The sequence below is a fragment of the Balaenoptera ricei genome, chromosome 4 (genome assembly GCF_028023285.1).
Source record: "Balaenoptera ricei isolate mBalRic1 chromosome 4, mBalRic1.hap2, whole genome shotgun sequence".
Lineage (NCBI taxonomy): Eukaryota > Metazoa > Chordata > Mammalia > Artiodactyla > Balaenopteridae > Balaenoptera > Balaenoptera ricei.
In genome coordinates, this window is record NC_082642.1 from 102,339,043 (window position 1) to 102,358,735 (window position 19,693).

Sequence of the window (19,693 nt, forward strand, 5' to 3'; positions counted from 1 at the left end):
TCTTTTTGGCTGCGCTACGCAGCTTGCAGGATCTCAGTTCCCCAACCAGGGTTGGAACCCGGCCATGGCAGTGAAAGCCCAGAATCCTAACCACTAGGCCACCAGGGAACTCCATGCACTGAATTCTTAGGATGATGAAAGAGTGACTCACCTGTTGATTTGGGGGAGAGTAAGATTTTCCCAACAAAACTGCATAACGTGACCTAGTACCCATCACTTCACAGTTGGACTTTTACAGCACGGTCCCCATGAGGATCACATTTTTAAGCTTATTCAATAGCTTTTCAATGGCTTTATTGATATTCTAAAAGACTTATTTTAATCTGTTGATATCCAAATAATTTTCCCTTGAGGTACCATTTTTTTTTCCATTCTTGTTGATTTTCTCTTCTGCCAGATCTATTTGTTAATATCTCTGCATGTAATTTCAGCAGTTCTTTATCACTTCTTATTAGATAAAGGTGCCAATTGATGGGCAAAGTTGTTATATGGAGAAAAATGTTTGGGAACTAACTTTGTAAGTGAACAGTGCACTAGTAAATATTTCTGTGTTATGATGACACTTGCTTCTCTACCTTGTGCCTCTAGAGGCAAACTCTGATAACAAACATTTCAAGTAAATTTTTCTCAGAAAGAAGTCAGGGAAATTCATCAGTTCATACATAGTAATCATAGTAACTGTAGCCTCCTACAGTCTTTAAGGCTAAACTTTCACCTGAGTTAGCCACTCACCTAATACTTAAATTCTCTGCTAAGGAACCCCTATTTTAACACCTCCAACAGGGAGCTTACTGCTTCTGCATACATCTCTCTTCATCTCTGAACAGCTCTGATATTTATAACATTTTCCTTCTAGCAAGCCGAAATGTTATCTAGTATTTGGGCATATGAAAGTACAGCTATCAGGATGCTGGAAAAACACAGTGGGGAAAGGGAGGAACAAAAAATCAACTGGGTTATTTTTTCCACTGAGATAAATTGAGTTTGAAAAGTTGGATGAACATTTAACTGGCTCTACTGCAGTTGAAAACACAGGAAAGAAATTGGTTCTTTTAAGCATCAGTCAGATTGTCATGCTCTGAATATCTGTGAAACAGATAGTTTCAAATCTCTCGCTAAGTACTTGTGTCACTTCAATAAACTGGGTGAATATTACTCATTTACACATAATAAAATATTTGTTTTTCAAAAAACACCTTTTAAAAATAACATCTGGGTTTAAAATATTGTTTGATGCTATATTTCTATTTATAATCACTTATACAGAAATCTTGATAATTTAGACAGACTAGCTCACCATGAATAGTGTACATATGTCATGTTATAATGTCCATCTATTTTGAGACATTAAATTAAAAATAAAAGTCAAAAAAATAAATTAAAAAAATAGTCACAATATTTTAAAAATAACATAAATTATTTTGTTTATAAAAATAAAATTAAAATCACAGTCTTTTTCCTGCCTTTTTCGAAGTTTTAAATATAACTAGGTTAATTGAGGTCTACCATGGTGAAAATAAATTATTTCCATCTTATTCCAGGTTTACACTCAGGCAAACTTTCTTATAGCCAAGTCGTTAAGACCCATAATTAATGGAATCAGTGCTCTTCAATTTCCAAATCATGCAGTTGAGCTGCTCTTTAATTGGAAACAGAGGCTCTGGGGCTCTGCTTTCCCTTCATATATGGTGGTGTTCTCTATTCAATTTACCCTGTGAGATGTGTCTCTAAGGGGTTTCATAGTTCCAGTAAATTCTGTACCACTCACACTCAAAGTAGCAAGTGGTTTTTTCCTGAAGACCATGGCCTTGAGGCCATGCATTTCTCTTGCTCCTCAAGGCATCTTCTACACCATATTCATCTGTTGGTTAAAGTTCAAAACCTTCTTTGCAGGAGGAAATCTCAGGGTGCCAAGCTCCACTCGGGTATTACATTGCAGGCATAAAGGCTCATTCCTCCTTTCAACTTGATCCAACTTCACACCACCACCAGTTTTCCATCGTTACTGCCAGCATCAGTGCCTACTTTCCCATGTCACTTCTAGGCCAGGGGAGCCTTGAGCTTTCTCTCTGAAGTTCTCTGCTCACTGTTGAGGAATTTGCAGCAGGAATGAAACGTTGATGTTTGAAGAAAATTATAGTGACAATCATTTGGAGGATGGATTGGAAAGGATGAGTCTGGTGGCCAGAAGACCAGTTGGAAGACTATTACAGCCTTAGAAGTGAGAGTTACACAAAGTGTAAACACTGCTCTGGCTTCTGATTTCATGACAGATTGGCACAAAATACATAATAGGTGAGTCTCCTTCCAATGCTTAGTCATTCCTCTTTGTGTCTGATGCTTAGCACCTCTGTCTGATCCTTTAGCTCCTTCCCATGTTGCTTCATTTGCCTTTTGCCTTAGGCTAGAAGTCTGAATTTATGACTGCTCTTGTGTGGATACCATTTCCCCCACCATTAAGCTGAGTATTAGGCACATTTCATACATTAAAAATAGCCATTCTCAGTCATAGAGACAGAAAGTAGAATAGTGGTTACCTGGGACTGAGGAAAGGGGGGAACAAGCACTTATTGTTTAATAGGCACAGAATTTCAATTTGGGAAGATGAAAAAGTTATGGAGATGGACAGTGGTGATGGTTGCACAACAATGTGCGTGTACTTAATGCCACTGAACTCTACAGTTAAAAATAATTGAAATGGTAAGAGTTGTGTATATTTTACCACAATAAACAAACAAGACTGAGAACTTTTGAAGCAAATCAACCCAAAAGCTTGCCACACTTCAGGATGTTTTATTTGTGTGAGCTGACAAATTTCCTGTCATTTACAGCAGTTAGCCGCAAATTTGTTGTTATTTGAACCATGAAACAGTGTAATAACATCATCTTTAGAAAAAAAATTGAATCCTATTATTTATATAAAAAATAACCTTTCACATTTTTATAGATGAAGAAACTGAAGTTCAGGGAGGTTGACACTTTGCCCACGTCACACAACTAGTAAACAGTGAAACTGGGATCCCAGTCTAAGGTTTGTTTGGCTGCAAATTTTGTGCTGCTTTTTCAGAGGCAAAACAAATCCTATCCAATGAATGAGCGAAATCTCCAAACATGGAAACTGTTCTCTAATCAGGAATTTTTTTTCAATCTAAGCTGTTCCTCTCATTTTGATGCAGTTACTAACATTTATTTGTACTGACTGAGTTTTCTCAATAGTTAATGCCAAGGTTTCTGCCAAAATCCACCATCACAAATTATTTGTAAAGGGACCACATGTTTTTATTTCCCATACTTAACTTGTAAATAAAAATATTATTTGAAACTTTGGAATGTTACCTGTTAACATATTCAGAACAAATTCGACTTTGAACTTTTAAACTTGCTTTGAAGACCACATTGTATTTGACCTTCATTCTGGAGTTTTTGCAACAGACTTTGGTTAAAAGCATTTAAGTTAGAACAATATCATTTTTTAACAGAGATTTTTGAGATGTGATTACAAATGAATGTGGCTTTTTTTTTTTTTTTTAAACAGCAGAGTTCAAATTAATATCGTTGACTTCAAAGCAGTCATCTTAGGAGACTGTAGATAGTGATGGTCCAATTATTCATTCATTGAAACACGTAAGTACTTAATCTATGTCAGACACTCAGAGCTTTTTCCTCCAAATCCAGTTAATGAACCATGCAGGAAACTTATTACTTTATAGTCATTTATTATTTTGACCCCAACCAGAATTATACAGTTTGATCACCTACCTCATTCAATAGACTTAGCTCCTTCAGACTATGACTAATACTCAACTCCAAAATCAAAGATTGAAGAGTTGACAAAGTTGAAGATATGCCAAAGATTCCTTGACATGCAGCATATAACCACTTTGATGAGGCTAGCCCCGATCATGTCTGATCACCCCATCTTAAATGGTACCTTTCTTCATTCACTATTACTTTTCCCTTCATTGTTTTTCTTTAGAGTGCTTATCTCTCACTAACAGAATGTGAATTCCATGAAAGGAGCAATTTTTGTCTGTTGCTGTATTCCCAACACTGGAATAATGTCCAACACATAAAAGGTGCTCTATAAATAGTTTTTGAATAAATGAATGAATAAAATGAAGATTTATATTACTTTACATAAAATGTTTTGCCTCAATGTCATAATTCCATAATTCAATGCAAGTATAAGGTTTAATTTTGATGGTTTATAGTGCTATGTCTTTTGTTTCTACTATTATTATTTAATAAATAGAGATAAAGAGACCCTCTGGTTCCTTAACTGTAGTTTTTTTTTTCTTTTCTTTCCTTCTTTAAAGTGATATGTTGTATTTGGGTTGTGTTCTGGGGTTTTGCCATTGCTCCTTTTAACTGTAAATTTTTGTGCCTTAACTATATGCAGGGCGCTGTGAAGGATGCAAAATAAATGTAAGGTTATTCCATGTTCTCAGGAGCTTAAAGATCTGCTTGGAAGGAAAGAACCCATATGTGAAGTACAAAAAAGATCAGAAGAGTGATGCTGTACAGAATACCTTCTCAGAGAAAGGAAAGTGACTCATATTGGAGTTTCTGGAAAAACCCCGTGGAAGAGATAATTACAGGGCCTGCACATTGCAGAATGAACTGAAGGCGGACACATGTAGGAAGGACTTGTGGAGAAAGGGCCAGAGGTAACGTATGGTTCAAATTGTGAGTGAGAATAAACCACCATGAGCTCCTGCCTTTCTCCCACCACGAGCTGCCCCTCTTCCCTGTCCCTTATCCTCTTCTCATCTTCTGAATATTGTATGCCAGGCCACAGAGCTCTTCATCTCCACCTATACTTGCTCCTTAAGTGATTTCTCCCAGCCTCATACTTTAAATAACCTTCCAAATGTATAATCCCTGTTCAGTCCTCTTTGAAGTTTAGACTCATGTACCAACAGCCTACTCAACCTTTGTACCAGAGTGTTAAATGGGAATTCAAAAAAATTTTTTTGATTGTTTCTGCCCCAAACTACGCTTGTTGGCTCTATCTCCAAAACATATATCAAAGAGGCTGACTTTTCTGCACCTCCACGGCCCCTGGCACCCCAATTCAATCTACCCCCCGACCTTTCCCTTATACTAGTACAATAGCTTCCTCACTGGTCTTCCTGCTGCCATTCTTGCCCCCATACTCCGTTCTCCGTGTAGCACCCATTTCAAACCATGTATCAGGTTTTTGGAAACTCTACTCAATATTTTGTAATAACCTATAAGGGAAAAGAATCTGAAAAAGAATCTGAATCGCTGTGCTGTACACCTGAAACTAACATGACAGTTGTTAATCAATTATACTTCTAATAAATAAATAAAAAATAAATTTTTTAAATGGAAAAAAAAAGCCCTCACCATGTATCAGGTTCTGACACATCCTCACTTAAAGTCTTTCAACATCGCTCCTCTGAGACACATTTGTGACACAGTCCCTGCTTCAATGCCTGTGTGCTTGCTGCTCCCTCTTACTTAGACTGTTCCTTCCCTCCCCCGATACTTGAGTGACTTTCTTCCCTAGCTTCACTTAGAATCATTATCCTTGACCCTTATCTAATATGGCCTCCTTCCTTTCATCACCCTATACTCCCTTCCCTTTTAAAAATCTCTTCCAAGCACATGTCTAGGTCTAGGTCTATTTATTTGTTCATATTCTTATAGTCTGTTTCCTATTACTGGCACAGAAGCTCCATGAGATCAGGGAGTGTTCATTGTTATATCCCTAGTGACTAGAACAATGCCTGGCATTGAATAAATATTTGTTGAATGAATGAATTACCATCCTTATGGCTAACCCCTCCTCATGTAAATAAGATGATGTCCTGAGTGATGTGATCAAAACCTGAAGTGCGGGGTCAATACAGAGAAACAAGTCAAAGAGAGGGTAATCCTAGCAGGACAAATGCAGGATACAGAGCCAAGATGGGAACTGGGAAAATGAGGATGAAAGGCCTGTCAGGCAATCTAGCACATCCTGCCAGGCAGAGTATCTTGGACTCTTGTGGACCCTAGTGGACTTTAGAGCCAATGGAATATACCAAGCAAGTTTTCCAGGTGCCACTCAGGAGCTGCCATGGGAAGCCTCCTTCACGGTAAAGCCTGCTCCAGGAATCAAAGAGGCAAAATCTCCAACAGGAGTGGAGCCATAGTCATGCACTGAATTTTTACATGAAGAGAAAGTTGTCAGTACTGCTGCAGAGAGTATAATTGACTAATATTTGTTATCTTCTCCAGTGGGCTGTGAGCTTCTGAGGGGAAGAGACTGCCTCATTCTCTACCATTCCTGGTATGAAGTCTGCACTCTTGCAAACATTTGGGAGAAAGAAATTGGATCATTGCTCTCTACTTGGTTATACCTAAGGGCACGGAGAGCAACATATTCAGAATTTTCCCCTTGAAACCTGATTGATATAAACTTTTGTATGCATTAAATGGCTAATAGCTGACTTTGAACCCAGTACAGGTCAACCCCTCCCAATTCACAACTAACCCTTCAAGCAGCAAATTGAGGGGTTAAAGACTTAAAATTTAAACGTTAAAGATTTAAAATGAGCCGTTAAGTCATTCACATAGTTCCTTAATCTCTGCTATGGCAAAAAACTTCAATTTGCTCTAATTAGGACTTCAACATTTTCTTAATTAAACAGCTTTCCATCTGGAAAAAAATGCCTTCAAGGTCCCTCCCACCCAAAAAAACCTCTGAAGTAATCAAAACTAAACGAATAAAAAAAGCATATTAAAACTGTTCTTCCCAATAGTTTTGGCCACTATGTATCAGGTAACTTTTATTTTTATTTATTTTTTTAAAAACGTATACACATACCTCAACTTCAGATTAAACCTGTGAGCTTGTTGACATTTCAGAGACAATTTCAGAGTGTTTCTTTTTGGGGATTACCCTTTCTCAGCATTTCTCTGGGTAGCCGCAGCAGCAGAATCCTGAGTTCATGGTCACTGTGGGCTTTCCCCTTGACTTTGCTGTTCATTTCTTCAGTTTGTCCTACACTGTGAATGCTGAGAAAGAGAAGAGTTCATTTTCATTCTGAATGACATAAATGTGGCTGAAGACTGAACACTGATTACAGTCTGCAGATGGAAAGGAAAACCACGTAGCATTATCCCCGATGTGAACACTGTTTGTGTCTCTGCTACAAAGATGTGAAAAAATGGCTCTGCTATTCTTCCTGCTGGGGGTACAGGTTATCACAGAGTGGGAGAGGTGGTTTCCCTTCAAGACCACACTGAAGAGTTTGCACTTTTTTCCTCTTTAATTTTTTTCTGGTTTCCTCTTAAGCAAATGATATTTTCGGGCAATAGAACAATGTTTTGAATCGAGTTGGTAAGATCCACCGAGGGTTACTCTGTGTAGGGGACCAACTATGACAGAACCCATAGTTCCTCTAGGGTGCCTGGGACAGGATATTTTCCTGAGTCTTGGTCTCAGGTCGCTGCAGCCTTAGGTCAGCATGGTTCTGATCAGTTAGCACACCAGCTTCTGGATGTCTCCTTACATTTACTCTCATTTTCATCAAATAATCACCCCCATCCCAGTGTCTCTAAAGCAAATCTGTTTTGCACATTCTTTCCTTCCCTCCCTCCAAATTACTATGTGACCAATGTCAAGGCAGTGTCTTGTCAGTGAATCCCTGAATTAGCATTTCTAAAATCTAGTTTTGAATTTTATTCTTTTTACCTTTCTCTCACTCATCATCAATCCCCCCCCCCTCTCTAAAATCTCTCTCCTTTCTTTCTCTCTCTTCTCTGCAATTAGTTAATGTTTCTTTCTTAGGTTACAGAAAAAAGGGAAAGATCTAGGTGGGAGACGTTTAAAAACAGGGCTCTTAAATCAGGGACTAGAAATTGAGAGTCATTGCAAATCCTACATCATTAGGGGCTTTTTCAGAAAGGGATGCATGCTAACTTGCTTCCTAGGCCCTTATCAGACATGTGCTCCCTGGACTTCCCTGGGAGGCTTCTCTGAGGTCCCAGGGAAGGCTTTGGGTGTTGAGGTTGAAAAATCCTGAGCAGGCACGAGAAGTCGCAGGCTGCCAGTGTGTCTGCGGGGCGTGTGGGAGCTTTGGGGAGACACTGAGGTGGAGGTATTAGGTCCTCTCCCGCGTATGTGTTTAGCGCGCCATCTAGTGGCTGAAGCTCACAGAAGGGAAGAAAGCCTAAGTACCCCAGAAGACCCAGCTCAGGGTTGGGCTGGCTTCCCCTCAGGGTCAAATCCAGGTCGCTAAAGTGGCTTTATTTCAACTTTACCAGTGCATAGGTGACAACTGTTGTGCACTTCGTTGGGAGGTTGGTGGAAGCCATGGGACAATCAAGAAAAAGGATAAAAGAATTTAAGGATCTATTAAGAAAGGCAAAAAGTACTGCTACACAATTATTCCAGAAAGTAGGACTCTAAAAGTGTTAAGTGCTCTGACTGAGCAAATAAATGAGACTCTTCTATGAATATGGGGAACACAAAAAGAAATTGAAGGAAGAGAAAAAAGAGAGGGCATGGGAAGAAAGGGAAAGGGAGAGGCAGGATAACATAATGCTTTGTAGACAGTTCTACAACTGGGTTCAAATTTCAGGGCCACCTCTTTTTAGCATTTGTGTGACAGTAGGCAGTTACTTAAACTCACTCAGTCTTAGGTTGCCCATCCGTAAAATGGGGATGATCCCACCTATCTGTTAGGGAGGCTGTAAGGGTTAGATAAAAGAATATATGAAAGTGCCAAGACCAGAGCCTCATGTGAAAATGCTCAATGGATAGGAGTTGTTATCAGCAGGGAGAAGACAAAAGGAGGAGAAAAGAAAGAAGCGGGGAGACCTAGTAAGGGATTGTGTGGAACACATTATGGTATGAGAAAGGAAATCACATCTAGGACTGTCCAACTCAGCACAAGGCATTTGATCAACTTAACAGGTGAATCCCATGAAAGGGGAAATCTCTGCCTCCAGGAGACAGACAGAAGGTCTCTGCCTGAAGCCCACCTTTGTTCTGGACTCACAAGTATCTGAGAAGGCTCCACAGGAGGGCCTTCCTTCTTGGCACCCCTTGGTCTTCACGCTGTGGACTGAGAGCCTGACACTCAGCCCTCTACAGATCTTCAATTCGGTGCTGGGAGCTTATGTGAAGGAAAAGTCAATGACCAGTCGGAGATGGGGCTGATCAAAGGGAGCAACCAGGGACCAGGTTTTATTCAGAGAGGGTAGCCATTAACATGGCCTAGCTTTCAAGGAACCTCCTGAAAACCCTGGCTCACCACTGTCCGTGGCAGTTGATGCTGACTGAATGCACTTGAAGAGGCTGGAAGAAGTATCTGTATAACCCAAGGCGTCTTCCCTCCCCACTGAAAGCTGAATCCTCATGGCGGATCCAGGCGGTGGATGCACACAGCTGCCTCAGTATCTCCTTTGGAAACCCGATATGGCTATTTCAAAGGATTGCCTAAAGCCCTCTGGACACCTGAAGCCTCCAGAGAGCAAGACAGTGCAACACACGTACACACACACACACACTCATGCACATACACTCGTGCCCTCTGAGGAAGCTCTTAGCCTACCATCTCTAGCCAGAGTCCAGAATTGGAGGTCACAATGGCCTTTCCCTGTGTAATAGCTGCCCACAATCTCAGGGGAACAGCAGCCATTGCCTGCATTTCTAACCTTTTACCAGCTTCCTTTCATGCCAAGGAGAAACTAGGAACAAGAACATAGTAATCTGATCCCCAGTTAGCATAAAATAAAAACAACCCAGCCATGTTTTCCATGGGCTTTTCCAACCTCAAACAAAATGCGTGAAGCAGGGAGAAAGAGATAAAAATACACGCATGGAACTATAAACATACATACTGTCTGTGTATGTACAGACAATCATCCTGATGCAAATGAATATCTGTCTCTAGGAAAACCAAGCAGTCAGATGTAGAAATCTGAGAATTTTCGCTTTCCCAAGTGCAGTCTGTGTACAGACAGGAAGGGATAGTGCCCTGATGACTCAGTGGGGAAGGGGTTAAGTCCTCAGCCATCCTGTTTTAAAGTGATTTATGATGATGTGCAGTGTTTCAAAACTCCCCCCACCACCGCCCCGCCACCCGACCCCAAAGTACAGCCCCTCTCTGTCCCCCAGTCCAGGCTCAGGCTCACCATGCTGAAATGGGAAGGAGGCGGTGTTTTGCTGATCTGTTAAATTCTTAGTGAAGTTTCCTTGATTTCCAGTGGCTGCTGTTGTTTGAGTTTGGTTTGGATCAAAACTGAGGTTGTCCTGGCATTGCTGGGACTGAATCCAGGCAAGAGGAAGAAGAAAAAGGAGAAGGAAAAGAGGAGAGAAAAAGGTGGGAAGAAATAAAGGGAGGAGAGAAGCGTAAGGAAAAGAAAAAAGTCCTTTTTCAACATCACATTCCTGTGTTTTCCCTCAGCCTGGAAACTATATTAATCCCAGTGCTCTTACGCTCGGAAACAAAGGGACTAAGCCAGACTGTGGGGGAAAGGGTGATAAGAAGGATCCTGGAACTCGAAAACGAGAAAGAGCGAGATTCAGAAATAGCTGGGGCTCCACTTTAAGGGGCGTCCAGTACTGTCGGCCGGGGGCATTGGCACACACAGACACACAAGCCTGAGCAGAAAGAAGCTGCAGACAAATGGAGGTGCAAAGACTTAAAAGGACAGCTCCTTTCACCTCATTCTACTTGTCAAGAAGGTAAAAAGGCACAGCCAGAAAGAAAAGAAGAAAGCTCAGCCCTCAGGTCCAGACAGGCGGTGGTCTGCGTGTGGCTTTGGGAGCTGGAGCTGCAGTACACCCCTTTGTATCGGACAGCCTCGCAAAGGAGAAAGAGAGTTGGGAGGAAAAGTATTTCATCTAGGAACTGTCCTGGGAGCACACTTCAGATTGCTTTTTAAAGCCTCTGCATTCCATCTCCATGAGCCACCATGTAAGTGTGTAATCCTGCCTGTCTTTGCTGTGTTTGTTTGTTTCTTTGTCGCTTATTTGAAGAAATGAAATGGGAATGTTGTCATAATTAATATGCTCAGTGTGCGTTTTCTCTGGAGCATCAGACAGTCAGTTGAAACAGTGCAAGCATGCTGAATGGGTTTCCTGCTTAATATAACTGTCTCTGCTAAGCACTGACAAATTACAGGGACTTAAATGCAACAGGATCTCATCCGACTTTCCGTTCCCTGACCTCCCTCCTTCTTCTTCTTCTCTAACCACCCCTTCCCCTCCCCTTGGCCAAGATAGAGAAAGAGATAATGCCCAGCTCTGTTTGCAATTAAATGATTTTCTTTCTTTCTTTTTTTACTCTGCCCTCCACTTTCCGTCTTTTGACCCTGCTGCCTCCCCAAAGTGGATTGCACAATGACATGGAGAATGGGACCCAGTTTTACCATGCTGCTGGCACTGTGGCTGGTGTGCGGATCAGAACCCCACGCGCATGCCATGAATAGAGGGAGCCACGGAGGGCAGAAAGCGCCTCCGGTTTCCCCCGTCAACAGAAGGCCAGCTCGGTTACTGAGGCACACGGGGAGGTCTCAGGGAATTGAAAGAACCACTCCGGAAGAAGCAAACCGCCAGCCTCTCCAAAGAAGGAGGAGCGTACCGGTGTTGAGAGTGGCTCATGCCACGGCACCGTCAGCCTCCCTGGGTATCCACGGCGCCCCAGTGAGAACTGAGCGGAGACCGGCAGCCCGGAGCTCTCCCCGTGAGATGGTCCGAGACGAGGGGTCTTCAGCTCGGTCAAGAATGTTGCGCTTCCCGTCTGGCTCCAGCTCTCCCAACATCCTTGCCGGCTTTGCAGGGAAGAATAGGGTGTGGGTCATCTCGGCCCCCCACGCCTCGGAAGGCTACTACCGGCTCATGATGAGCTTGCTGAAGGACGACGTGTATTGTGAGCTGGCGGAAAGGCACATCCAGCAGATCGTGCTTTTCCACCAGGCAGGCGAGGAAGGAGGCAAGGTGCGGAGGATCACCGCTGAGGGCCGGGTCCTGGAGCAGCCCCTGGACCCCAGCCTCATCCCAAAGCTCATGAGCTTCTTGAAGCTGGAGAAGGGCAAGTTTGGCATGGTGCTGTTGAAGAAGACGCTGCAGGTGGAGGAGCGCTACCCTTATCCGGTCAGGCTGGAGGCCATGTATGAGATCATCGACCAGGGCCCCATCCGCAGGATAGAGAAGATCAGGCAGAAGGGTTTTGTGCAAAAATGTAAGGCCTCCGGGGTAGAGGGCCAGGTGGTGGAGGAGGGGAACGATGGTGGAGAGGCAGGAAGGCCAGGCCTGAGCAGTGAGAAGAGGAAAGGGGAGCAGAGGAGAGCACAAGTGCTGCCAACCAGAGAGAGTCGGCTGAAGGTGATGAGAAAACCGGCCACGGCTGCGGGGGCCCCTCCTCCACCGCCCACAACCCCACGGGCCACCACCCTGCCTCCTGCTGCAGCCACAGCAGTGACTCGGGCCACCTCTCGGGTGGTGACGGTAACTGCAAGACCTACAACCCCCACGGGCTTTCCGATCACCCAGAGGCCCTGGACCCCCCGGGTGCACCCTTCCTCGGAGCCTCACAGGGCCTCCGCAACAGCCGAGGTGGCCACTGCCAGGGGGTCCGTGGCCTCCAAGAACCTCTACCCTCCACCCAGGAAGGAGCAGCCCAGGGAGAGGCCGCAGACCGCCCGGAGGCCCAGCAAGGCCACCAGCTTCGAGCGCTTCACGGCTGCCCCTCCCACCACCGTCTCCGAGCCCCGCACCAGGGCTGGCGCCGGCCGTTTCCAGGACAACCGCACGGACAGGTGGGAGCACGGGCCCCGGGACCCAAATGTGGGGCCGGGTGCTCACAAGCCAGCGAAGGGGAAACCTCCCCAAAAGAAAGCCCGGGACAAAATCCTTAGCAATGAGTACGAGGGCAAGTATGACCTCAGCCGGCCGACCGCCTCTCAGCTGGAGGAGGAGCTGCAGGTGGGGAATGTTGCCCCCAAAAAAGCGAAGGAGTCTAAAAAGCACGAAAAGCTTGAGAAACCCGAGAAGGAGAAGAAAAAGAGGGTGAAGAGTGAGAAAGCAGACAAGTTACTCAAGAGTGAAAAGCAAGTGAAGAAGGACAAGGCTGAGAAAAAGAGCAGGCAGGAGAAAGAGAAGAACAAGAAGAAGAAGGCGGGGAGAACGGAGCAGGACGGGCACCTGAAACCCACAAAACACTTCACTCAGAGTCCCAGGAAGTCGGTGACCGACCTGCTGGGGCCCTTGGAAGGCAAACGAAGGCTCCTTGTAAGTAATCTTCTCCTTGGCATTGTTCTGGGGGCCGAGGCAGTGTTAGGGCTTGGTGTGTTAGTTTTCTAAAATCACATTGTTGGATGGCAGCCTGTGGCTGAACAGGTGCTATGTCAGGAAGATCATGAGGTTTGTCAAGGAAAGCCAGCCAGGCCAGTGGTTCCTTTTGGTTAATATATTCTATGAACCTCTATCCACACAGACCCACAGCCCTAAGTACAGAATCAGTGACTGGGGGATCTTAGCCATGAGCCCAGGGAAGCACCTGTACTCAGCTTCTTCCAAACCCATCAGACCCATCCCCACTTTACTGCTCTCTTCCACAGGACAGTGGAAAGATACACAGGAGGGTACCGCTCCCTTTTGCCAAGTGCGAAGAATAAAAGACTACCTAAAGTGGAATGCACTGGCTGTGGTCACAATTTAGGAAAAGCGTTTCTCTCTGCATGAGCTTAAAAACTAGAAGCATGTGTATGGGTAAATGGCAGGTGTCCTCCTTTCCCCCCTAATTAGGTATATATCAGCAATTGGAAGACTCAAAGGGGAAAGTAGGGCAGCCTGGGTGGGGAGTGGGTATGACGGGAGTGGGGAAGGGTCCTTGTTGGTCTGCCCTCACGAATATACTTTTAGAACCAGCTGGCTAAAATCTTCTCCCCTAAAGGCTGCCTCCCCCACTGCTTTGCCACCGTCCAAAGAATGATACCAGAACCTAGTCAGACCCAAGAGGGCTTTGGACAGGAATAAGCACCATCTTAAACGTACAGACAATTCTCATCAGTGTAGAGAACGGCTCCTCTTCTCTCAGTGTCTCCTTGCCCCTATTTTAGTGCCCTTCCAAGATTTTGCCCCTAGCTTCTTAATGCTACATTTTACTCCAGGCTGTCTAGGAGGAAAAGGGCATAATGCAGTTAATTCAGAGAAAAAGATCAGCAAGTTGATGTTGGGTAACCTGAGTCAGGAATAATTCTCTCAGCTAGCTGGGTGGAAGGGAGCTGTCCCATGCCATTGAGGACAGCATCTATCCTGCTGAAGACACAAGGTGACTCCATGCCCTGCATTCCTGCCACCGAAAGAGATGGCATCTTTTAGAGGGTCTTTTAGTTTTTCCAACTAAATTTGGATTAATGGTCTGAGCAAAGTGACTCTGGTGTCCATGTATCTTTAGTGGTTTCAAAAAGTTAAATGTGCATTTGAAATGTTATTCAGAGCAGAGTCCCTTGTGATATTTATCATGGGTGGGGCATATCCCCAGATTCTCTTAGCTATTTCATCCATAGTGTGTGTATCTATGCATTAGAACAAAGCCTAAGTTTTGGTTGATTCTACAGGTTCATGTGTGTGTGTGTGATGTGTGTGTGTGTGATGTGTGTGTCTTTTTATATATTTTTTGTATGTTGTTACCTCGTTTTTCACCAGAGCCTTAAAGTAACTATATAAACTTAGGTTAGCAGAGGATAGGCTGACTGTTAGAGTAGTTTAACAGCTGCTTGGTTATTCCCAGAGTACACAGGTTTCCAGTCAGAACCAGAAGAATCACTGATTTCAGAGTAGAATTCTACCTAGTACAGAAACTCCGGGGGCAAAGTGTTCTCTTTGGGGTATGGGAAAGCATTAGTAGTGTGCGCTATTGCTCTCTTCCTGAGTACCTGGGACTTTGTCCAGCCTACTAAAGCATATCACCCAACCCTGGCCATTTGGCCAGCAGGGCAGACATAGTGTTCCTCATGGTCAGGTTTTAACCAGGGGGGAAATAATCATGGGTAAAATGTCAGGATTGTAATTGTGCACCCATCTGGCAAATACTTCCACTGCCCCTAGCTTGTGAGTCAGAAGAAAGGGGTTTTCATACTATATCCCTGATATTAGTCATGCCTTTCATTTCTCTCTCTTTCTCTCCACTCCCTTAGTCAGGGATTTGAAAGCCCAGCTGGGTCTTTTCTGCTTTTAACAGTATCCCTGATCATAAATTTCTAGCAAATGAAACTCAAACGACAGGTTCTGCTGATGTCATGTGAGGCAAAACAGAAACCAGCTGGGCTTGCTCATGGCAGGGTTGCTCTTTGGGGTTGGACAGAGAACCGGGATTGTTATTAGAAAGAAAATACCAACAGGAGGCATTTCAGTCCCACGTGTGCTCAGCTGATGATCATATCGGAACTGTGTTCCCTGAAGAGTAAGGATGTCTAAAATAAGAATGGATTAGACAAGACTTGATGAAATAAACACAACATAAAGTCAAAAGATGGAGAGAAAAGTGTCTTTTTCACCAGACAGAGAGGAGACCAGGGTCTCTGGGTGAAAGGTTTTGCTGGTGCCATTTATCTTTTTTCCATTCATTTTTCCCGTCAAGCATGGCTGACGTTATTCAGGAAGTTTCAGTGATTCAATTAATATTCATTAAGGCTCAGCAGCCTCCAAGCTGTTAAAGTACAGCTGACAACATAGCCCTCCAACTGGCCTCAGCCTAACCCGTGTGCTCAAACTGAAATGAGGTTTGCATTCCAAGAAATTATGCTGGCCTTTTAGCTCACCTTTCCAGATTCTCAGTAACTTGGTGCCCAACTACAGTTAACCTACTGCTTTGCATTTATTTATAGCATTCTTTAGATGTGAAAACATCACATAACTGCTACTTAACTACTTAGAGAAACACTGGCAGAGATGGTATAGGTTATGGTCAGGTGAACAGCATCCTAATGGTCTTCCAAAGGAGCTGCAGGTAGAGCCAGGTGTCCTATTCTTAGGCCAGAGGTCAAGCTTCCAAACCCTCTGCCTCTCAGCCTGTCAATTGAAAGGGACACATCCTGCAAGGTGCTTTGCTGAGACTGTGGATTAATTTTCACAACAGTCCCATGAGGAAGGACTAATCAACTCCATTTACAGAGGAGGCAACAGAACCTTAGACAAGTTGAGAAGTTTCCCAAGGTGTATAGCTAATACGTGACAAAGGCAGAATTAGAACTGGGGTCTGTTTGATTTTTAAAACTGAGGGTCAAACCACTTCCCCGTTCTGCCTTCCCATGGGTGTGAGCTTATCATGGGCATATGCCATAAAGAGAAGGGGAAACTGAGAAATGAACCTGTTCGTTAGTAATACGGATGTTTTAAAATTCATTTTCAACCTTGAATTACTCATGTAAAGGGTGAGGTACACCAATTGTCAACATTTTGTGTTGAGCACCAATGTAGAGTTTCTGTCTTTAATACCCAGCTAGTTCTTTGCACCTCAACTCACCGGCTTTCCACACAGTCAGTGGAGAACAACAGATTGAATTCCAGTTAATCTAACCCCTCAGACTGGTTGGTGTTGGTTTGGGGATGACAACAGTGAGAATATAGATGCGTTGTTTATCACTAAAACACTGGACTCTGGAGTGTAGCTGAAAAGCCATCATGTTGTGCCCTGAGATCTACCTACTGGTCAATGAGCAAGAGGGCTCATCACGCCACAGTACATAGATTCAAGTTCAAGTTTAAGCATTCTTTGGAGACTGAATCTCCCGTAATTCAAGTACGTTAATACTTTTAACCTTACCTCAGAAATTTGGATATTGGGACAACAATCTACTTACTTGGTTTAATTTTAGAAAAGGAAATAAAGCTCCGGTTTACTAAGGCAGTCTACCAGCTGGGATGCTATTTGTCAGAATCCTGTCCTAGTATTTTGAGCTTAGCACAGTATTTGGAATAAGTTGAAACTTAAAATATCTTCCCCCTGACATCTTCACATTCCTGTTTGTGCCCTTTACTTATGCAACCTGGCTTCATTATACTCTGAGGCTGCTTGTGCCAACACACCAGTGGGAACAGAAACATAAAAAAGAACAACACAATTCTAAATTCACTTTACATGCCCTGATTTATCACCACTGAACTGGAAAGAGGCCAAGTGCTAGACAATAATGTTTACTGAGAAGTGCTAGAATGCTCTCTTTAGGAAGCGGGGACTGGATACCATTTTAAACACTGTTCGAAGTACTGCCACACTAGAAAATGAATGGGACGTAGATGTCAACACAAAGGGAAAGAGTCGCTGAAATACGTTTAGATGATCAGCCTCTTTTACTTTCTGTGCTGCAAACTCGAGGAGCAGATTGAACGTAAGGGAGAGTGTCTTTACCAACGGTTCATGGGCTGCACCTAGACTTTCATAACCAGGGAACCACTCCTCTGGCTGGAATGATCTGTGTAGCCTGAGGAACGTGGGCCAGAATTGTGCTTCTACTGTCTGCACGGCAGTGGTGGGGCTGTGGCTTCAAGTGCCTTGAAGAACGGATCCTCTGGTTGGGGAGATATGACATAAACATAAAACAAAGTGGTAAAAGGAAAGACATAAATTTCAGATGAGCCGTGCAGACAATAAGAACAGTAATTAAAAGGAGAAAGCATTGTGGGCTAGAAGACACTTTAAGGAAGATGCTGCATTTGAAGAATGACTCAGATTCTGATAAGGTGGAAGGGTGGGGAGGACTTTCTGGGTGAGAAGGGTGACATGGGTGAAGGCAGAGGAAGGAATGTGAGTGAATTATTCAGAGGCAACATACATCTATGATGCTCTGGTGCACGCAGCCTGTGTATATATTATATATAATATATATACTAATATAATATATATACTAATATATATGCTTGATTCTCACTGCTTTATGAGTTCGTAGGGAAGTTGTTCCATAGTAAAGGTGAGAAAAGTAAGGTTCAGAATGTTAAGTGGCCTTGTTGAGGTTACAGAGTAGCCAGGGGTTGAACTAGGGCTAAAATTCAGGCCTTCCAATTTTGACTGCAATCACCCTTCCTCTGTGCCACTCTGCACAGATTCCTCTCATTTCACAATTTAGGCCGGTCTGGCTGCAGCGTGAAGAGGTCACGTAAGGGAGGAATACGAGGAAAGTTAGCTAGAGAAAGCCCGGGGCCAGGTTGTGGAGGGCTGGAAGCTAGGAAATGAGTCATGCTAAATGAATGTCACCTCACGGGTGGGTTAAGGCTTCCTTGGGCAAAGGACCTGAGGTGAAAGTAAACATCAGAGCCCTTTATTTATTTAAGTACAGTTCCCACTGGGTATCCAGGGCCTAAGGCTACTGTATTCAGAGATACATGGGAGAAGCTGCCAGGCAGGGGAGAATGAGGTTCTATTTGATTACATATTCTCTGAATTCTCAATTATGCACAAGGGGGAGAAAAAGACCAAAGGGGGCTTTGAGGACTCTTAAAATCCTGTCATATCATGGTCTGTCCATGTACTGTAAGGGTCCATGAATGGAATGGAGTCTATGTATGGATTTGAAGTTACAGAGGCAGGTAATTATCAGTCATCTGGCATATATTCTAAATATGGGCCTATCCTTCTTTTAGAACAGGGAGTGCAGAATCATTACCAGTAAATCTTACCTTCGTTTTTTTACTCTTTTGTGTTCTCACTTAAACATTCATTTTATTTATTTTAAAATAGTGTATCTGTGAACAAAAAAAAAGCCAGAAAGAAAAACCTAAAACACACCAACGAAAAACAAAACTCCTGGATATGGGCTACCATGAAAACCTAAAGAATTATTTTCAAATGTCATGTAGCTAATTAAAAAACTAACAAAGTGAAAATACCATCACTATATCTTTTTATAGCCACCTTAAATCTTTTTTAAGGCTAAGTAGGAATCAATGAATAAATAAGGGGAAATTTTATTATTTTCCTCTTGGGAAATTATTTTTCTAAAACAAGCATTTCCTACTCGCCCTGTCCATCTGAAGAGGTATATAAACACAAAATCAAAAATAATGAAATCATGTCTATTTAAGATAAATAACAATCTGAGAAAAACGAAACAAAACAAAACTTCATTCTGGAAAAACTTTGTTAATGTTCCACTCAAAAGCTATTGAACTCATTTTGATTTCCATGAGGGATAGTATTTTCTCAAGCACAGAGAATTCTTAGAAGGGAAAGCCTGCAGGCAGCAATAAACACGTCTCTGACGGAGCAAAATAAACAGCAGGATGAGCTGGGACCAGATTTATTACCATTTTGATAAAGTATTCGATAAAGAGGTTAACAACATGGTGACTTTCCCTCTGCAATATGCCGAGCTAATAGCCACAGACTTAAGAAATATTTTATAAGGTTAGATGGGTAAGTAGAAAAGTGGTTGACAAATTTGAATTGGTCAAATGAAAGAAACTGTATAGGGACTTCCCTGGTGGCACGGTGTTTAAGAATCCACCTGCCAATGCAGGGGACACGGGTTCAAGCCCTGGTCCGGGAGGATCCCACGTGCCGCGGAGCAACTAAGCCCGTGCGCCACAACTACTGAGCCTGCGCTCTGGAGCCCGTGAGCCATGGCTGCTGAGCTTGTGTGCCACAACTGCTGAGGCCGTGCTCCTAGAGCCCGTGCTCCACAACAGGAGAAGCCACCGCAATGAGAAGCCCACGCACCGCAATAAAGACCC

At 43.4% G+C, this 19,693-nt stretch overlaps 1 protein-coding gene and 1 long non-coding RNA gene across 2 annotated transcripts in view; one reads left to right on the plus strand and one right to left on the minus strand.

Moving 5' to 3' along the window:
• Positions 1-6,786: 6,786 nt before the first annotated feature.
• On the minus strand, positions 6,787-10,482 carry LOC132364854 (uncharacterized). Its single transcript, XR_009502942.1, has 2 exons — positions 10,153-10,482; positions 6,787-7,026 (listed from the first exon to the last, which is right to left on the minus strand). It is a non-coding gene; the product is annotated as an uncharacterized LOC132364854 (long non-coding RNA).
• Positions 10,483-10,670: 188 nt separating this feature from the next.
• The window catches only part of CCDC80 (coiled-coil domain containing 80), a 32,607-nt gene continuing 23,584 nt past the window's right edge, over positions 10,671-19,693 (plus strand). Inside the window, exons 1-2 of the mRNA XM_059921163.1 lie at positions 10,671-10,937; positions 11,352-13,252. Coding sequence (XP_059777146.1) covers positions 11,363-13,252 — 1,890 coding nt within the window. The 5' untranslated portion in view covers positions 10,671-10,937; positions 11,352-11,362. The remainder of the gene's footprint in view (positions 10,938-11,351; positions 13,253-19,693) is intronic.